Genomic DNA, 19,719 nt, shown 5'->3' on the forward strand with positions numbered 1-19,719 from the left:
ACTGTGCATTCCTACAAATACCCATTATGCATATGCACCATCTGCGTCATATTAAATGCAAACAAACAGGCTAGCAGAAATATGAACACAAAAAGACAAAAATATAAGCTGCTGGACAGCTGGCATAAGCAGGTTCCGTTTAACACTTTCAATGAGTGGTCTTAGTGCCTGTTAAGGTCCTAGTACACGGGCCTGGAAAGACTACTTCCCGACGTGTGTCATCGGGAAGCAAGATGCGGTGTCAGGGTTGAAGAACGCGGGTCTGGGAGAAATTACCACCAAACGTGGGTCGTCGTTAAGCAAGGTACGGCGAAGGCTAAGCAGCGGCGGAAGCAGCCAGCACACATGTCTCCTGGGTGGCTGAGAGTACCTGCTTTCTACTCGGCGACCGTTGCCCCAAGCCTGCCGTCATGGACCACACAGGGGACCCAGTGACAGCTGATTCCAATTATGTACTTTGTCTGGTCAGAGTGCAGGACGAAAACGAAAGGGCTGAAGTTTAAGCAAAACAAGACCCCCTTTCCGAAGTGCCTGCACGTGTCGAACACCGCCGCCGCCGCGGGGAGACAGACGTTATCTACCCTAATTGCTGCGAGCGTGCAGGGGGACAAAGGGCTTGCTCTTTGGCGTGCCAAGCACCGCGAAGAGCTGGCGGGCATCGTTCGAACATCTCCAAGGACAAAGGACCACTTTCCGGCCTTTCTCGTGACCTCGCGTTCCGGCCATGGGCGGCGGGTGTCCTTTGATGACCAACAGATGTCGGTGACCCGCGGGAACCTTTGGCTGGCCTGAAACCACCACCTACCGCAGTCGACGCCTCGACGGGAACCTTCTTTCCCTCGGAATCAACACGTGACAGGGGCGAGACCCTAAGTGCGGTGTTGTGTTTGTGTGCAGAGGTGAAAGTTCTAGGCCCCTCCCACTCCGGCGTGGACGTCCTCAACCTAGGGAATTTGGGGACCAAGAAGGGTATAAAGGTCGACAACGAATGCGGCAGAATCGTCTCTCACTTCTCTTCACTCTTCCTGTAAAAAAATGTAAATAAACCTTCTGTACAGTTTCCTCCTCAATGGAGCTCTCCATCGTCCTTTGGAGCCGCGACCTACGTGCCTGAACGACCCGCCTCAACTCGCTGGGCCCCTCCGTCCTCAACATGCACCAGAAGTGAAAACAGACTACCCTAATATTCAGTCTCCCTTAACTATGGTATTCTTGATTAGCTAGTCATTTGATGCTGACAGCATATTTCATGTTTAAATAAAATATATAAAATAAACTGCATGGAAATGTGATATAGAAGCAGTGATCACATGCGAGCCAAGCAGAACAAGAACCATGCAGTTACTTTGACCCATGGAGTAGGGCCAAACTTGAACGCCAGACAACACACCATCAACAAGCTAAACAACTGCGCTCACCCGAACGAAGAAGAGGGCGTGACAGGCGCACAGCTAGGTGGCAGCGTCGTAACGGGGTGCGGTTCAGCTGGAAGAACAACTGCCAAGCTTGACCAGGGCTCTTCAAGAGTTCTTCGTTGAAGGCAAGGCTAAACCTCAAGAGGGCATCATCAGACATGACCTGTCAGGAGTTGGGCACAACAAACATGTAAAAGCAGGGCAACACACTGGAGAATTTTTTGAACATGAAAAAGGAGCACAATTAGAGGAGGACAGAAAAGAAAGTGCTGTGTCTGTGTACGTTCCTTTTCGGCCCTCGTCCTATTGAGCTATGTTTTTCGCATTCACGATCGGGACACTAGCCTTGGCAGGCAAAAAAGAAACACATAAAGGCACTCAGATTTGAAACAAGCTGATTCTTCAATAAATGAAGTGTAATAAAGTAACTCATTTACGAGAATGTGTGCGCTTTCAAGGCAGGCATACGGAGAGAATTTCAAACACTAACAAAGGAACTGATTCATTTCCTCGGCGCATAGGGATGCTTCCAGCAAGTTACAACCATATCAGAATGTGATTCATCATATGAATTTCAATCACACTTGAACGTAACTTATTATGACTAGCAATATGGGCTGGCAAACATGCGACATTTGTATCCTGGGTTCAAATGCCATCTAATTCACCCTAATTCACTTTTCATCGCAGTTACTTTACTTCTGCATACATCAACGTCCTTAAGGGGGGATGAGGGGATCGAAGGCAAGTTTTCTATTTTTCGACTTAGAGTGATGAAGAAGACTGGCTTAAAACAGCAGCAAACAATCAATGACAGCTTCAGTAGGTTCCCTTTTATCATTGCTTCTATGTTGTCCCCGTGTTGCTTGCTTGTGGAAAGCCTAGCATGACAAAAAAAAAAAACAGGCTACAGGTCTGTAAATGCTTTTAATAGTTACTAAGAAGAGTGGCGCAAATCAAGAAGGTTTTTTTTTTTTAATTTCTGTGCTCTTTTTGTTTTGAAGGGCACAATATGCGCCTTCTTTTATGTTTAGGATGTGTCATGCTCTAATTACCATGTAATAAAAACATGTGAGCCTAAATGGTAAATCTGAGACTGTCTCGACGCAGACCACATTTCAGTGATCACAACAAAACAAACCGGGTAAAAACCCATGCACCCATTTCTGTGCTACGCTTTCCACGAGCAAGGTATTAAGCTCAACACAAACTTTCGAGAAAACAAGGCTGAAAGTTCTAAGCTAGCGCACACTGTCTATGTGTAGATGCCGACAAATATATTTATTTGGAGGGCTTAAAGTTTATTTTTGGGTGAAACATTTCAGTACAACATAGAAAAAGTGTTGGAGATGCCAAAAAGTGTACTTTTCAAAAATCGACTTTTTTAGAGACTTTTTGCGATCTGATCCCCACATCTCCCATTAAGATGTTTGTTTTTTCAAGCAGGCTAGCAATCATTTATGACCATGCCGATGCCGTGCATTGACAAAGCAGCATATACATAAAGGAAGCAAGAGCGTTATTGCAGTGGGGTGCTTGAATTACCTGTGAGAGGTCATGCGGTTGTGACATCACAAACTGGCCAGTTAGTGCCAATTTTTTAGTCATGCTGAAGGTAACACCGACATCAGTTTTTCTGTGACGCAGGGCCTTTAACGCTATGGATTAAAAGAAAGAAAACTCCACATGCTCGATACTCCTGCTTCGTTACCAAAAAAAAGCACTTTTTTACCCAGTGTTTGGCACATGATAGCCTCAGTCACTTATGCACTGTAGTACCCAATATACTGTATTTACTTTATTCCAACGTGCACCTTTTTCTGGGTGCACGTTACAATCGAACGTGCATTAGAATCAAGTAAATACGGTAACCTAACCTCTCCTCACCACCAGAGAGCAGCACAAAGCACACCCACTTCACTGCTGCACCGCGACAACACGCTCGTGGTCTCTCTCACCTGGTGCACGAAGCCCTCGTAATTGAGCTGCTGGTTGGATACTGCGCCGACTGGTCGCACCACCACCCGGTCGCCGACGCGAGGTGGGAACTGGGCCTCCTCCAGCCACGAGGCCAGGCTGAGCCGCACCAGGTGGCCCTCGAGCTTCAGCTGGGCAGGGCACAGGACCCGCTCCTCCAGCTCCCGGCTCAGGTGCACCTCTTCCAGGTGCAGCAGGAGCTGGAGCTTCTCCACATAGTTCTCGGGACACAGGGGCTGCAGTAGTGTGCACCCCAAGCAATGAGCCTCGCCTCCATACTAGGTCACGCGCAGTGACACGTGTCGCAGCAGAATGGAAGGCCAACAGCACTTTGCTCTTTTAATGTCGCAACGAGAATAAGAATGGAAAAGTGTGACAACAATGGCACTAACCGAATTTGAATTGTGTACGAAATAGCGGATAGAGCGCTTTGAATTGCAAAAAAAACACACTCGGGGATGCCAACCCTTTTTCCTTATTATCACAAGACTTATTACATCAATTACTGCAATAAATAATGCACAGCTAAAACCAGTAAAGGCATAAAAGACAGCTCTCGTTCAGAACAAAGGTTCAGAAAAAAAAGTGTTATATATTTCACTTTGTAATGGGTCCCATGTCGCTCATGTCGCTTTTGACATCTTTCCACTGCTTCCTTCTTGATCAAGAGCTGCTAAACAAAATGGACAAAACCACTACAGATTTGCTGAGGCCTCAAGTAATAAAAAGAAGCAATAAAACAGTTGTCGTCTTTCTTGTGTTGTGTCGTTACGCTAAAAATCCTTTATTATGTCTGAAAACCAACTAGCTCAGCAGTTAACCCTCTTGAAAAGATGCTTCCTCGGTTTGTGTACCATGCTTTTTTTTCTTCCTTGAGGGCCCCACACTCCTCTCTAGCAGGCTCGTCCTTTGTGCACTGCATAGCTCTTGACACTTCACCTACCCCAAGGAAACAATGGCGGCGACAACTTGCCAGTCCATTCTCTCAGCCTACAGCAGCTCGTGATGTTCTGCACAGGAATGTGCCAAGAACCCCCCTTGGTGGAGGACGTGGCGGGCAGTTGTGCAGTTTTGTTCATCCGTGCCCTACTGTAACTACCTAGTACTGCTGTAACCAGGCCCGCTGAAACCAGTCCCGCTGAAACCAGTCCCGCTGAAACCAGTCCCGCTGAAACCAGTCCCGCTGTAACCAGTCCCGCTGTAACCAGAAGTTTTCACGAGTGGTAGCACAAATGAGCGGTGGTCCTGGTATGCGGTGCCAGAAAGGGTAGACACTGACAACTCACTTCTGCCAAGGCAACTGCCACTGGCACACTGTTGCCCGGCAACCTAACACCCTGGTCTGTGAGCACAATGTCATGTTAGGTGAGCAGACTTCTTCAGTCTCCCCTTGCAAATGCTCCCCTTTTGTGGACGCAGACTCCATCATTGCCATCATGCTCCATTTGCTGCTTGCCATTTTAACTTGCTTCAAGGAAACAGGTACCCTGAGCAAAGGACTCGCGTTCGCTGCATCTAGTCAAGCCCACCTGCGGCCTTTCACAGGTACTGCAGTAAATGGCTCTAACCAACCACATCTTCCTTTTATGATCAAGAAAAACCCGTGTTGCCACACTCATTGAACCGTGGATTCGACGTTTAACAGCTGCCAACAGCCCATCATGCATCCCCTGAAGTAAGCCCCATAAAAGGAGCCCGTGTGAGTGAAAGCATGCGTGAGGGTGTGAACCCCATGAATGTAAGCCTATGTGAGCGTGAATTGTGACTGTTCCCAACAGATTAACCGCTGCGGTGAAGTTGTGAGTTGCTAATGTGTCTCTGAACAAATGGTGTGAAATGCTGAGAAAAAAGAAGGTTAAGGGTGCACGCTAATCTTTAAATAAATTACAGCAACAGAGATTCGTAAAATTGGCTATGGTGCTCCTTATGTTTTACGGCTCAAGACCAATACCATTAACCACCGACAGACTGCCCATTTTCTTAACAAATGTTCCAAAAGCCGATGATCACATTTATTCTCGGGATCCTCATCGCTGCAGCTACCCTTCTTTGACAGCACAGACCAAAAAATTTCAAACTTTACCTCCACAAACTCTCCTGTGAGAGTGAATGAGAGCACCCTTGAATGTGAGCAACTGAGCAGAGAATATTTTTGAGTGAATTAACATGAATACGCTACATGTCGCAGTGCTGAGGTATGACAACAACACAGACCAAGAAGCACAGGAAGTTCACAGTACCTGGCGAAGTGATCCACCGACGAAATTCTCTAGCTCTTGAGGTGACATGTTCCAAAACGCTGCGTTCACTGGGAAGTGAGGAAGCCCTTCAGGAAGTTTTGCCTGACGCCTGTTAGAAAGGCAAGGAAAGGCACAACAACAAATGCTCGTCAACAACTTGGTGTGAAATAAAACTCACCGCGCCCAGCCTACCATATAAACGCAATAAGCTGAGCTATCTGGTCGCCACGAGCAGGTGCAAGCATAAAATGCTTTGCAGTTGCAGCTCAGTACTACCTGGCATCTGTACACAAGTGAACTCCGCTAGAATTAATGTCACTTTCACTAAATTCGTGCCTTGAAAGTTTTTTTCATCTTCCTTTCCATAAAATCCGTAGCACAAAGAATTCTTCACACACTGCAATGCCTTAGCTGTCACGAACTAATCGCAAATAGTATTCCCATTCATTAAGAAAGATGCAAAGCCATCATGCATAACTTATGTAACCAAGAAAACAATAAAGACTTCTTCCCACTGAAATGGTTCCACCAGACCTAGAAAAAAAAAAGAGAAAAGGTTCCTTACATTGGCAACCGCTCCCCCGGCACAGTCCACAACCGATTATGGAGTGTTGCAGCTACAGTCGAGTGGGTTTTCGTGGCAGACGGAGGGGGAAGGCTCGATGGCAGTAGCCTCTGCTCCAGGGGGTCCACCACATTGACACAGGCCACGCAGTGGGCAGAGAACCCTTCCTCAAACTCGAGCTCAATCTTCTCACGGCACGTGCCGAGTTCACTGGAATGGCACGAAAATAAGAACAAGCTTGGCGAGAGAAAATGGTGCGGTATATGGAGTTCAACGCCCCAAAGATGCACCTGGCCTGCGAGATGTGCTGCAGTGGAGGGCTTCGGATTAATACTGACCACCTGACGTTCCTCAATGGGCACTGACAACACACAGCACAAGGCGCTCTTGCATTTCGACTCCACCAAAACGCAGCCATCGCAGCATTGCACAGAACAAACTTCATAATACCACACAACTGTTAGTCATGCTTGACAAGAATATACCACGAGCCTTTTTACCAGAACACACATACAAAAAAGATGCCTTTTGCTTGAACTCAAAACGAAACGGTATAAAGGTGTCTAAAAAGTTGCACTGCAATTAAGTGGCGGCTTGTGTTTAATTCCAATTTTACTATCAAAATATATATGGAGACCCCGAAATGCTCCCATTATACAGCCATTGCTCAAAAGTGGATGAAATTCGGTGCATTTAAAACAAAAAGTAAGAACCAAAAGCAAATGATGGAAGCACACTTTGAACAGCTTTCTGGCTCTAAAAGCAAACTGCCAAAAAAATCACAAAACTTGAAATTCTGAAAACCTTCCCTTGTTACAAATAAAGTTTTCATCCTCATCAAAACCTCCTACAGTCGACTCCCGATAATTCGAAGCCGCTTAATTGGAATTTTCGGTTAATTAGAAGTGAAGAGCTGGTCCCGTCAGTTTTGCATGTAACCCTATGGAAGAAATCGCTCGATAATTTGAAGTCCTCATCCAGTAATATTGTTTAATTGGAAGTTAATTTTCAGCCGGGATCCTCGAGGTGACCGTCATTCTTTGGTAGAGTGTGCAATTTTTCAAGTGCTACAACAGCTCCGTGCTCCGCGTTGGTGTCATCGCCATCGTAGCCGTCCGCAGCGCCGCCCTTCTTGGAGCGGTGCGATTATCCATAGCTACGGCTGCCGTGGCCTCGGCGATCGGCTCCGCCTCCCGCCGGAGCCGATCACGGAGGCCACGCGGGTGTCATAGGCGCATGCAGCGCTGAATACTGGCAGTGGCGAGATAATGCGAGATTAGGCTTGCAGCGTGCACAGCGTAGTCGAGGCGTTTGTTGGCCGAGCGCTTTATTTGCGTGTGCGGGTTGCTCGTCGGCTAGGTTGTTCCACTGGTGCTCCTACGCTTCGGAATTGACCGTACACGTAGTCGCATCGTTGATAGCCATGGCAAACCGTGGATCTTATCGCACGCTCGACCTGGCAACGAAAGTCGAGATTTTGAAGGAAGTCGAGAAGGGAGGTGCCGCCAAACAAGACATCGCGCGGAAGTTCGGAATCAAGCCGAACACGCTCTCCAACTTCATCAAGAATAAGCGCACAATAATGGACGCATTTGAGAACGAGAAATTCAACACTTCTCGAAAGCGAATGCGCACCGGCGTTTACCCAGAGTTGGAGAAGGCTCTGCTGGTTTGGATTCGGGAGGCCCGGAACAACAAACTTCCTCTCAGCGGAGACATCGTTGCGACGAAAGCCCGAACGCTTGCAACAATGTTGGGGATCGACGACTTCGTTTCGTCAGATGGATGGCTGACGCGCTTCAAACATCGTCATGATCTCGTTTTTAAGAGCGTGTGCGGTGAAAAAGCGTCCGTTAACCAGGAAACATGCGCCACGTGGAAGGACGAAAAGCTGCGTGAATATCTCGGCGAGTACAAGCCAGAAGACATCTTTAATGCAGATGAGACTGCTCTCTTCTATCGGCTCCTACCAGAGAAGACCCTGACATTCAAGGACGACGACTGTGCTGGGGGCAAACGAAGCAAGGAAAGGGTGTCGGTGCTGATCGCGGCTAATATGACTGGCACGGAACGGTGTCGCTTACTTGTGATCGGAAAAGCCGCCAAGCCGAGATGTTTTAAAGGCATAAAGACTCTACCTGTGGAATACGAGTCGAACAAGAAAGCGTGGATGACGGCCGAAATTTTCAAGAGCTGGATCACCAAATTGGACCGTAAGTTTGCTACTTCGAACCGCAAGGTGTTGCTCCTCGTGGATCACTGCAGTGCTCACGTGGATGTGCCAGCCTTGAGTGCAATACGCCTCGCATTTTTGCCTGCAAACACCACATCTGTATTGCAGCCAATGGACCAAGGCATCATAAAAAATGTTAAGGTCCTGTACAGGCGCCACCTCGTCGAGCGCATGATTTTGTGCATGGACACCGCCAAAAAATACGAGGTGAGCCTGCTCAGTGCCATCCACATGTTAGCGCGAGCATGGGATAATGTGAAGCAAGAAACTATCGCAAATTGCTTCAGGGCTTGCGGTTTTGTGGCAGCGTCTTCGGAGGATGCCTCAGCAATTTCATCCGAGGAAGTGTTAACAAGCGAGCTTGACGGCACTGATTTTGGTGATGCTCTAGGGGACGTCAATTTTGAAGAGTACATCGCCGTAGACAAGGCGGTCGAAACGTGCGGTGCACTGACGGATAAAGAAATTGTGGAGATGATTCGACCCCAGGAAGCGACCCAGGAAAGCGACGATGACGTTGAAGACGAGCCGCAACCTAAGGCTGCCGATGCAGCTGCGGGCCTTGCTCTCGTGGAGCGCTTCTTTGCCGCTGAAGACAACGCGGAAGAAGCGTTCCGCCACATCTACAGCCTGCAGAACTTGCTTTCAGCAGCGCGATTCTCCAAGAAGAAACAGAGGAAGATGACAGACTATTTTTCTTAGAGAAAATACTCGATTTCGCTATAATAAAGTGCTGTTTTTTGTGTTTTGTGCTTAATTGGAAGTTCGTTTAATTCGAAGTTTTTTGCGGTCCCCGTGAACTTCGTATTAACGGGAGTCGACTGTATTTAAAGCAGTGCAGCTCTATGATGAAAAATTGGAAGGGACACACTTATCGTCCGCCTTAAGGGTATGACGCAATAGTATTATAATGGGTTAAGGCCCACATATGCGGAACTGGTCATTCTCTGCTTTACATTCACAGATCCCTGGTTGGAAGTCCCCATACAACTGCCAGCGCCGCAGTGCAGCGGTGACTGCATCACTTTATGACTGCCCTCTGAAAGCAATCGATTTCTTCAAAATTGGTCGAATGAACGCCCGGAAAAACCATTTTTTTTGTTCAAATGTATATGTGCCTAGCTAAAGCCTCCTTTCAAAGGTCGTTGACGCAACAAATGAAAAAAAGTAAAGCTATAATGATTATTTTAAATACTTAGATAAATAAAATTAAATTGTGGGTCCCAAAGCAATCTACAGGTCAACAGGGAAGTTATAGTGGAGGGCTTTGGATTAATATAAACCACCCAAGCTTCTCATATCGCACAGCACACAGGCTTTTGCATTGCGCCCACACTGAAGTGTAGCCACCTCAGCTGGGACTGAACCCGGGTCCCCCGGCTCGGTCTTAAAAAGTAGGGGAGAAGTGATACTATAAATTAAGGAGTTCAGTCATCTACCTTCTCCACTTCCCTAGGTGTTTCAGTGCATTCCAAATATGGAGAAATATGAAACCCGTTTCTTTTTGTTAAACTGGCGTGTGGCTCGTTTTACCCAGCAGTACTGTATAACCCTGCAATAGAACCAACACAGAACCCATAACACCTCCTTACCTGCCAGTGCACACAAGATCCAAGCTGTGTCTCCCGCCAGACGCAATCATGTATGGCTTGAATGCTTCGGAAAGTGCCACCTGTTTACTCCTGGAATGAAACTTGCATGCAAGCAGGAGATGTGGCCTGTCCGTTGCGTTCCTGCATGGAGAAAAAAAAAGCATGGTGATGAATCTACAACGCCAAAGCTTAACAGCAGCATTTCTGATCTTTGATGAGGCAAGAGACCATCAAGCTGCTGCATGAAACAACAAGGAAAGGTGCAACCATGAACCGTTATATCCACTATTAAATACAGTAGAACCCCGTTCATACGTTTTTCACCGGACCGGGAAAAAAAAACGTAACAGCCGGGAAAACGCAACAGTGAGGAAAGCACCGAAAATTAATGAAAACAGTGCAGCTTTGACTTGAAACAATTTATTTCCGCAAATTGACCCTAGGGCTTCAAAAAAATTGAGAATGGTGGATTGCAGTTTCTTTCGCTCGCTGGAAAGAAGAACGCGTTTCTCAATAGCAAAGGCCGCATTGCTGTCAGCGTTGCTTTGCAGTGCGGACACACCGCACGCAGCAGTGCTGTGCAGTTCACGCGCTCACTGCAGTCCACGCTGAAGCGACGTTGTGCACAGCGTCAAGCACTGAAATGTTCGTAGGCTGCTCGCCGCGCTGCTCCGCGTAGGCCGCCCTGACTGCCTGTCGACTGCGTTTAGTACGCCCAGCTTTTCTTCAAGGGGAAGCGCCTTCCGCTTACGCAACACTATCACGCCATCAAAGCACGATAAAGATGTTGCGACTGAAGAAGGATGAAAAGGAAATTGCACGGGCCTGCCGACTGGCTCCAGCCGAGCCACCACCGCTGTCACTTGCAGGTAGAGGAGAGTTAAAAGATAAAAAGAAAGAGTGAAAGAAAAGAAAAGACGCGCGTCGCAACAACTGGCGGACGCTGCCTGAGAAAAACAGATAAGCGACCGCAGCCGCGCGCCTCCTCGTCACCACCTCCCACAATAAAGATCGCGGCATTCGGCGTTCGCGAGGCAGATAGCTATCTAGTGGTGGCCTCTCCAACTCACGTGCGGCTTCTTGCAGCCAGTTCCGTAGCCAAGCCTGGCCAAGACTCATCAAAAATCAAAGTGGTAGTTGGCGCGCATTGCCCGGGCGGGTTCGGGGAGCCCGGTTGTGATGTATCATGCGGGATCATTTCCTCGGCTACGACGTAACAGCGGGGTTCCGAATACATTGGATCCTATGGAAGGTTTGCCGGGACCCGAAGAAAACGACGTAACAGCCAGGAAAACGCAGCAGTGAGGAACGTAACAGCGGGGTTCTACTGTGTAAAGCCAAAAAAAAAAAAAGGAGCGAAGTGGGGGGAAAGAAACAAACTTACGTGATGCGAAGTTGTAGCGTGTGGCTCTGCCCAGGTTTTAGTTGGCCAAAGTCAATTACCCTGGGCACATCAAGGCCATCAGGGACTGAACAGCTGCAAAAAAAAGAAAACAGTCCAACGCTAAATGGGTGTGCACACAGACTGACTAGGGAATGAGCACAAACAATCTGTAGCTTGAGTTTAAAACACACAGATAAATTTACTTTGCTCCTCCTTTTTTTTTGAGGAAATAACTGCATCGCAATTATGTAACCTGCCATTTTTATGATCCCTCTGTGACGAATGGCAGGCACTGAACACTACTATGGTTGCCTTTGCACTGAGACTCTCTCCCTCTCTCTCCACTAATAAAACCATAGATGGTTTTGCACTCAAAGGCTGCTTGTCCCCAAATATTTGTGATAAGAATGAACAATTCCACTCTCCGTGAAGACTAAACTGGTTGCTGTATGATGAAACACCCAAAAGTCAAATTTGACTTCAGAATTACGATTTAACCCATGGTTTGCCCCCTTATCATGCATAATGACAAGCAAATGTGTGAGTAGGTAGAGCAGAATTTGAAGCAAAAGTTGACAGCAGTACACGCATGCATCCAAAGAGAACATGAGACGCCCACCAGACCAGAGTACAGTTTTACCATGTGTAAGGAATGAGTGACGAACTATCCTGTTGCAACCTTAATATAGTGGCATGCAGTTTTTTCAGATATGTCAGTGCTCCTGTTTATCTTGCTCTGTGGTTGCATCAATCGCTCAGTGCCTTTGTTATGTCAATTTCCTTTCACTGCTTACGGTGTGCGCACTTCACTCAGGTCATTCAGACAACTAGTCACTCATTACACAGACAACAAACTTGCACAAACGCTTCGATGCTCCTCACAAGGATTCTTCGATTTTTTTTTTTCTCACACATAAACCTAGGATGAAAGAGTTGAATTCTATTTTGACATGCACAGTTAAATCTGGATGCAACGAACCCCTGTGTAGCAAATTCCTGGTAGTATTATGAAGTTTCTCAATTCTCCAATGACACCAGCACTGAAGCCTGTGTACTGTATTTGTGAACTGCATGTAATGAAGGTGTTGTGGCGGCTGATCTTACAGACCTTATTCATGCGATGTCAATTGCGCGGCATGCCTATACAGGCAACCATGACGTGCACAAGAGCATGGCAGTCACGTCTCGACATGAGCAATGCAATCCTGCTGTCCGAAAAATCTGATAATAGCCCCCGCTCCAAGGCATGGCGGAGGATGCTGCCCCTCCCCACATCCCTACGTGCAACGTTGTTTGGGCTTTGTGCGGCCCTCAGTTTGAGTTTCTGGCTTCAAAACTCGCAACAGTAGCAGGGTTCGTACAGGCTATGAAGGCACAAATTCAAGGGTTTTTAAGGACTTTCAAGGCCCCCAAAAGTTTCTTTCAAGGACTCATTTCAATACTCAATTTAGTACCCTTTATAGTAAAACAACTTTTTAAAACACGCTGCGACAAATTTATTGAACACTAAGAACACTTACAGGCTTGACTAGTTTAACACTAAACTAAGACAGATCGTAACAAGCGTTCATGAAAGCTCCTGACACTTTGTGATTATTTCTTGCTTGATGTTTAGAAGTTCTTCCGTCTTGCTTTTTGCCGTTTTCCTAAGGCAATTTGACTTCACAATGTGCACGACGTCGCCTGTCTCTTCTGCTTTCTCAGCCAAGTTGTCTGCTGAAGCTGTCAGATCAGCAACGGTTGCTTCAAGTCTTGCTTTCTTTCGCTTTAAGGTATCAATTTCTTCCTCAACGAGGTGCCTCTTTGACTCCTTTGCTTCTTCAAGTTGCTCCTTCTTCTGCGCCTCCAGATATGCATGATAACGATGCCTTGCAGCTGAAACGGAGGTCTTCAACTCCTTTGTTATAGGAATGTTAAGGATGCCACCTGCCTTATCAACGGTGTCACATATAACGCGTTGTGAGACATATGACAGACTTTTCAGGTTTTCCACACAGACCTGCCGGTTGACACTAAATCCTCTTTCCACAGTTGCCTGGCCGTGGCTGAGCACAAGCAAAAGTTCGACTACTGTCCAGAGCTCAGCGTAGGATGAATTGAACTTTAGGAGTTCTAAGAAAAAAATGTCTAGCCTGTCAGAGCTCTTTTCAAACAATCGCAGCTTGTGCTTCTCCATCTGCAGCATTTCGGCGTACTCAGAGAGAACAGAGTCCCGTTGGTGATCGCTCAACCTTCTTGCAGCGATGAGGGCATTCAAAACATTCTTGAGTCCTGCTAGGCACTGGTCTGGCTTGGTGCACATTTGACGGGGATCCAATGAGGAAAGGCCTCTAACCAATGGGAATCTTAAAGGACTCTTCTCAAGAACCTTTTTACACACACTAACAAGGAACCGCTTGCATTCCATTTTAAATGCAAACGCGTCTTTTGCACTGACCTTGGAATTCTTCAAAATTTGTTCAGCTGCATAACCAATGTCCACTTTCTCAAGTGCTGTGTGATTGTTCACGTCTTCAATGTTGATTTTCAACAGGCCTGTAGTCCCGACTGATGCAGAGAGAACTGAACACTTCACAAACTTTGTGAGAAGCTTCCTGACAATTGTTTCGAGGTCCCTTGCCAGAAAAAACACAAGTGGTTGGTCTGCCTGATAGTCCGTCAGGAAAGGTTTCAGAATCAGTGCAATCCCAAGGGCAAAGTTCAGTTTTGCGGGGACTAGTGGGTCACTGGAGAAACTGAGCAAGTTTTGAAAGGAGGCACATTTCGGCTGGTTCACTTCTTTCTTTCTTGCAGACTCAATGTAAATTCTCACACCAGGCCACAGTGCAAGGGCTCGCTCAATTACCGGAACATTTTCAACCCAGCGATGGGCGACGTACTTAAGGGGAAATGTAGCCTGACCAGTCACCGCTACGAAGTCTTCTCGCCTCGCTGGGGAATCTTCAAACAATGCACTTAGACTAGACAACAGAATGTCCACTCCCCACTTGCTGGCAGTTACACCCGCCCTGTAGGCGTTGTGCACAACGTGCAGACCGCAAGTGCCTAAATCTAGGCATTGTACTTGATAGTTTTTTTGCAGGTGCTCCTGAAAGCTTCTGAAAAATTTCAAGTTGACATTCGGTCCGTCCATGGACACTTGTAGGATCTTAACAAGTGGTAATGGCTCCAGTGCCTTCAACAATTTATCCTCGATGTCATCCGCCGTCGCGTGGCCCATAAAAACGGATGTGAAGTACCTTGTTGTTATATTTTGAGATGCATCCCAGTACCTGACATGTATATCCATCTGCTTCTGATGGAGGTAATCATTTGCAGATTCATCAAACAGAACGACGTAATAGTCGCACTTATCTATCGCCCGATGAATGGATGATAGAAAGAATGGTCCAAGACCATGACACGCCAGGTACGCGCACTTTTTCTCTCCACATGTGAATACCTTCGCAACTTCACTGTCGGGAAACATTCTCTTGAACAGATCGCTTGTGTGGGCGGATGAGCTGTACGAGTAATGACACGTGACAACTTTCAAAGCCCACAATATTTCCGCTTCTGTCACTAAATCGTGAGCCTTGCTTGCGGCATTCAAATTCGAGGACTGCGGTTCGACCACACGAACGGATTCGCCACACTCGGGCGATGTCACGTAGTTCAACATGGAGTTACCTGCTGCGTTCTTCATGCTCGCGCTGTGTTTCAAACTCCTCTTGTGGCTCTTCAGCGCAGACTCTCCCATCGATGAGATGTCAAACACTTTTCCGCACGGTCTGCATCTAGCACGATGCGAACTCGTGGTGTCCGGCGCAACCCAGTCTTTGTACTCGTCATGGCTAAGCCACGATCGCTGGAAATTGCACTTCCCGGGCATGGCGCGCACACACAATTACGTCCACGTCAAGCGCGTGCCGCAATACACGTGCTCTGAATAATCCAACGGGAGGCGATTAACAAGCGGTATGAGGACGGCAACTATAAAAAGTGTGCGACCGCAGCGCACAAAAGAACACAACCCGACAATATGACAACATGGAGGACGAACGCCCGAACCGGACTGGATTTTCTTGGCTTGGATCGGGAGGCAACCCTCGCTTTCAATGTGGCCAGTTGATCAACGGGCAATCGCTGAACGGCGCCAATGACTATCATCACGAAATTCAAGGGTTTTCCAGGCACCACTAAATATTTCAAGGTTTTCAAGGCCTTGAAAATCACATTTTCAAATTCCAGGGTTTTCAAGGTTTTCAAGGACCCGTGCGAACCCTGAGTAGGGTGGCTGGTGAGGTACAGGGTCACCACACAGGGGCCCCACCTCCCTATCACATCTGCGAGTGGATACTGCATGTATGATATAACGAACTCACCATACTAACTGTCTGTTAACTGGTGCTACATTACTTGAAATTTGCACAAACCGTGTGCAAACTTTACAATGATAAAACAAACTGCAATGAGAGAAACATCTCAGAAAACAATAAGTGAACGCAGCTGGCACAATGTGCCGGGCTCCAGTGCTGTTGGCACTTCCACGTGGCAAACACAGCAGCCCCCACGGCTTTCAGTTCAGTAACACCCCACCCAAGTGACACTTAACCCTTTCACTGCCAGGTTTTTTTACTCACAGCTGCACACCTTCTGCCGGTTTTTTTTTTGCATGTTAGTTTCATGGAAATTTTTTGCTAGTAACGCACTAAAATGCTCTGCAGGACATGTAGACATGTTTATTCAGGATAATCTTATAGATATTAGTTGTACTAAATCAAATCTTCCAGCACCAATCTGGCCTGTCGGATTTCCTTTTCTTAAGTGGATTTTTCGGTGGCAGGGGGACTTCATCGCTGTCATCACTAGAGAAGGCACTTAGGTGGGCTCCTTCCTCGTTCTAATTATCATTGGACTCCGAATTCATAAGCAGTTTTGAATTTCTTCGTCCGTCAAAGCGCGGACGAGTGTGGCACATTGCCTTACAAGGCTGCTGTGCGGAGACCAAAACGAAGTGACTCGGATGTGGAAACATGCGCGCCATCTGTTGTGTAAAATTTACCCAACAAGATCTATGACTTTATGGGGTCTCTCCATAGATGACGCTACATGTGTGCATCGTTTTTTTTTTTGCACGAGTATTATCAGGAGCGGCAGGGGGTGAGTTAAAAAGCCATAACGAGTTTACTCAGGAGAGGCAGGGGGTGTGCATATGTGGTAGCCCGAGTTATCTCGGGAGTAGCAGTGAAAGGGTTAAAAAGCTGATGCTCAAATGCAGCGCTAAACAGGAAGACAAAACAAAAAAAGATGCCTAATGACCAATGCATGCCCATCACTGTCACTCGACTGCTCGCATGATTCCAGAACCAACACACGCCAGGAGTGGGGACCATAAAGAGTGCCAGAGATGCGAGCCAAAGAGTGTTTCCTCGGACAGCAGCGGCTGTACAGAGGGGGACACACGGAAAGAGGCCCACCCCACGCATAGCCAAAGCATGCGAGCCGGGGCAGATATGGTGGAGAGTGCTGCGGAAGTTGCATTATCACCGCGATTGCAAAATGTTTCTCTGGTTTAGAGCTTCAAATAACTGAGGTTTACAGTGAAAACTTGCAAGGCGACTTCATCTGCATTTATTTCTTATCTTTGCTTCCGTTCCGCATTGTTCTTTTGAGTTTTCATGCAAAAAGTGCGAGTGACAAAAATTATTCTTCTCAATTTCATGACATTTCATGACGCAGAGCCTCAAGGAAAACCCTAACTTATTTGTAAGCCTGGCACTGGCTCACCACACACATAAAAAGGCATGTCAATGTTGCCACAGCACAGTGAATCCTGCTAAAAAAAAAAAATGTACTGCAATATTTATTTAACACTCTTCGTGACCTGCGCTGCAAACTCCTCAGCAGAGCTCACTGATCAGCCCATGCAGACTCACAGGTTGTTGTTGTCCTCAGTGACACCATTCTGGACAACAGGGCTGGATGGCGACGCCACTGCTGACTCTTCCACGTATGGCTCAACTGACAGAGCCCGCCATGACAGGTTTCCCTGGTCACTCTCAACGGCGTGAACTGCTACCCGCAGCCCCACGCGTGGTCGCGGTGCTTCACTTGGCCACTGTTCAGTCGAGAAGGCTATCTGCACAAGGCAAAAAATAAAAATATGTAGTAACGGCACTCACTGCGGCTGCTTTTGTTCCATGCTGCTGAATACAAACTCCACTATGCCAAAAGCATGAGACACCTACTGCATCGGAGAAATGTTTGGCATGCAAGCAACAGTTTTCAGCTTTAGGGAGCACACGCCTTTAGTGAGAATTTGATTTTTATAGGATTTGGATGCCAAAAGGAAACCCTCCACGGGGCACAAAGGCAAGAGCAAAGCACAATGTACAGTGGCGCACTGAGGGGAACAGTAAACAAGCTGAAGCCTTGCACTCCCTTCCACCCCATCTCTCCCACAAGTGCTCAAACCAAACAAATACACCACTTTCCTCCTTTCCCCATCCCATCCCCATGGCATGAACACATGGGACACACATTGGCCTCATCTGAACCTCAAGAAGAAAAAGAAGTCTGGCTGCAGCGCAGACTCAAAGTTAATGTACAATTAAACGATGAATGCATTGGATGTGGCATGACATGGAACAAAAGGCACGGAGTATATGTGACACGACAAGGCCCAAGGTTGACTATTAGTGTCCACATTTGTGCAAGTTTTTCCCATTGTGTGAAGCTTGAAAAAAAAAAAAAAAAAATGGCGCTCACACAACTGGTAATGAGAAAAATCAGTCTGCACACACAAAATGCAACCCATGTGACCATGCTCCTCCCTACACGGCTGCATGGATGAAGATTGACTACGAACACAAACACGCCTCCAAGAACCTTCACTCTGGTTTTCGGAAGGTTAGCATGAGGCACAAGGCAAGGGGTGTGCACAGAGAGCGGTCATTCGACTGCACCCCCGTGGGTGGCACTCCACACAGGGTGCCCCCTTTCTCCCCCCTCTTTATGATCACGTTAGGTTACACGGACACTTTTTTACTACTGTTAAGTACTACGACAAACATGCTTTGCCCAGGAACCTTGCATTAGCAGCTAGCGCTGCAATAGTGTTGCAATAAAATATCTTGCAGCTTCCAAAGGGGGAAGTATTACTGACTACACAAGATGCATCAGCTCCTTTCTCTAGCAAAATTAGGAGTACACATAGCGCACAATCCAATTCTACGCAGCTGCCTGTTCTCCGACTAACTCTTTCAAGGAACTGCTGCGGAATGACGGATGGTGAAATGCAACAAAACTCTAAATTGTCACTGCTGCAAGACAACTGCTTGTCAGCCCTGCATGAAAGCAACCCATGTGAAGGCCAAAACAAGGCACTTTCTAGATCTACAACCATATTTCAGGCTGAACTTAAAGGGACACTGAGGAGAAATTGAAGTTGGCTTGTATCGACAGAATACCAGCTCCTGATTACAAAAACGCCACTCATACTGACAACAAAGCTCTTGTAACGTAGAAAAGAGCAAGAACCAAAATACAGGTATCGCCGCCACAGGCCAAACTCGCAAGTACAAGCGTCATGACGTCATATAACAAAACAGTGTTGCTAGAACCAATGGTTCTAGCAACGCTAGGACACGAGAAGCACAAATCACTGAGGCGCAGCCAATGCATGCGCAAATCTCCTTGACGTCGCCAGATGGCGCCACGTGCCGGGCAGCTACGCGCTCACCTGAAGCATCGGGACCAATCAGCGCCTGCTCGCCGGCGTTAGGCGGGCTCCCGGTATTCCGCTAGCGGTATCAAGGTACACGGTATACTAAAGGTGTCTATTTGCGAGAACTTCGTTGACGACTTCGAGAACGAGATCCATCGTAATGCTCGCAAAACGCCGGTGCAAATGTAAGCGAAGCGACTGTAGCGACGGCCGCAATAGCCGATAGATGCCTTCAACGTGCGGCCAGCGGTAGCTTTCTTTTCGGCTGCTGCTAGGCCGCACTGCTGGCCAGCAGAAATCACGGAGTCTGCATCACGTCATGTCACGTGATGTTTCACGTCTCTTAGTCCTGTGTCGTCATAGCCGAATCCCAAGTTTGAATCACAGCGGCGGGAAAAACCTTTTCAACTTCGAATCCAAATTTCTTAGAAATCAATGCATTTTTCGCTGCCGGCCAAGTGGCAACAAAGCCATGACATGCCGAACTATCGGATTTTGCTATAAAAAATATATTAATAGTGCTCTCCTCAGTGTCCCTTTAAACAACTTTAAGCAAATACATGCAGCAGCCCCGAGCCCACTCTGTGAAACAAAGAAAACTGAAC

General features: G+C 47.2%; 2 protein-coding genes across 2 annotated transcripts in view; both read right to left on the bottom strand.

Moving 5' to 3' along the window:
- The window catches only part of LOC149371434 (RNA helicase Mov10l1-like), a 67,870-nt gene that overhangs the window by 35,187 nt on the left and 12,964 nt on the right, over positions 1 to 19,719 (bottom strand). The window contains exons 4-10 of the mRNA XM_089565669.1: positions 17,325 to 17,527; positions 11,407 to 11,499; positions 10,023 to 10,163; positions 6,198 to 6,407; positions 5,633 to 5,741; positions 3,374 to 3,628; positions 1,419 to 1,578 (exon numbers count right to left, since the gene is read on the bottom strand). Of these exons, the coding sequence (XP_089421795.1) occupies positions 1,419 to 1,578; positions 3,374 to 3,628; positions 5,633 to 5,741; positions 6,198 to 6,407; positions 10,023 to 10,163; positions 11,407 to 11,499; positions 17,325 to 17,527 (1,171 nt within the window). The remainder of the gene's footprint in view (positions 1 to 1,418; positions 1,579 to 3,373; positions 3,629 to 5,632; positions 5,742 to 6,197; positions 6,408 to 10,022; positions 10,164 to 11,406; positions 11,500 to 17,324; positions 17,528 to 19,719) is intronic.
- On the bottom strand, positions 12,417 to 15,666 carry LOC149371435 (uncharacterized). The gene has a single exon (XM_089565665.1). It carries the CDS (start codon positions 15,275 to 15,277, stop codon positions 12,974 to 12,976), a length of 2,304 nt encoding a protein of 767 aa, XP_089421791.1. The 5' UTR covers positions 15,278 to 15,666; the 3' UTR covers positions 12,417 to 12,973.

This window comes from Amblyomma mixtum, chromosome 1, assembly GCF_055824585.1.
Source record: "Amblyomma mixtum isolate Tamu chromosome 1, ASM5582458v1, whole genome shotgun sequence".
Classification (NCBI taxonomy): Eukaryota; Metazoa; Arthropoda; class Arachnida; order Ixodida; family Ixodidae; genus Amblyomma; species Amblyomma mixtum.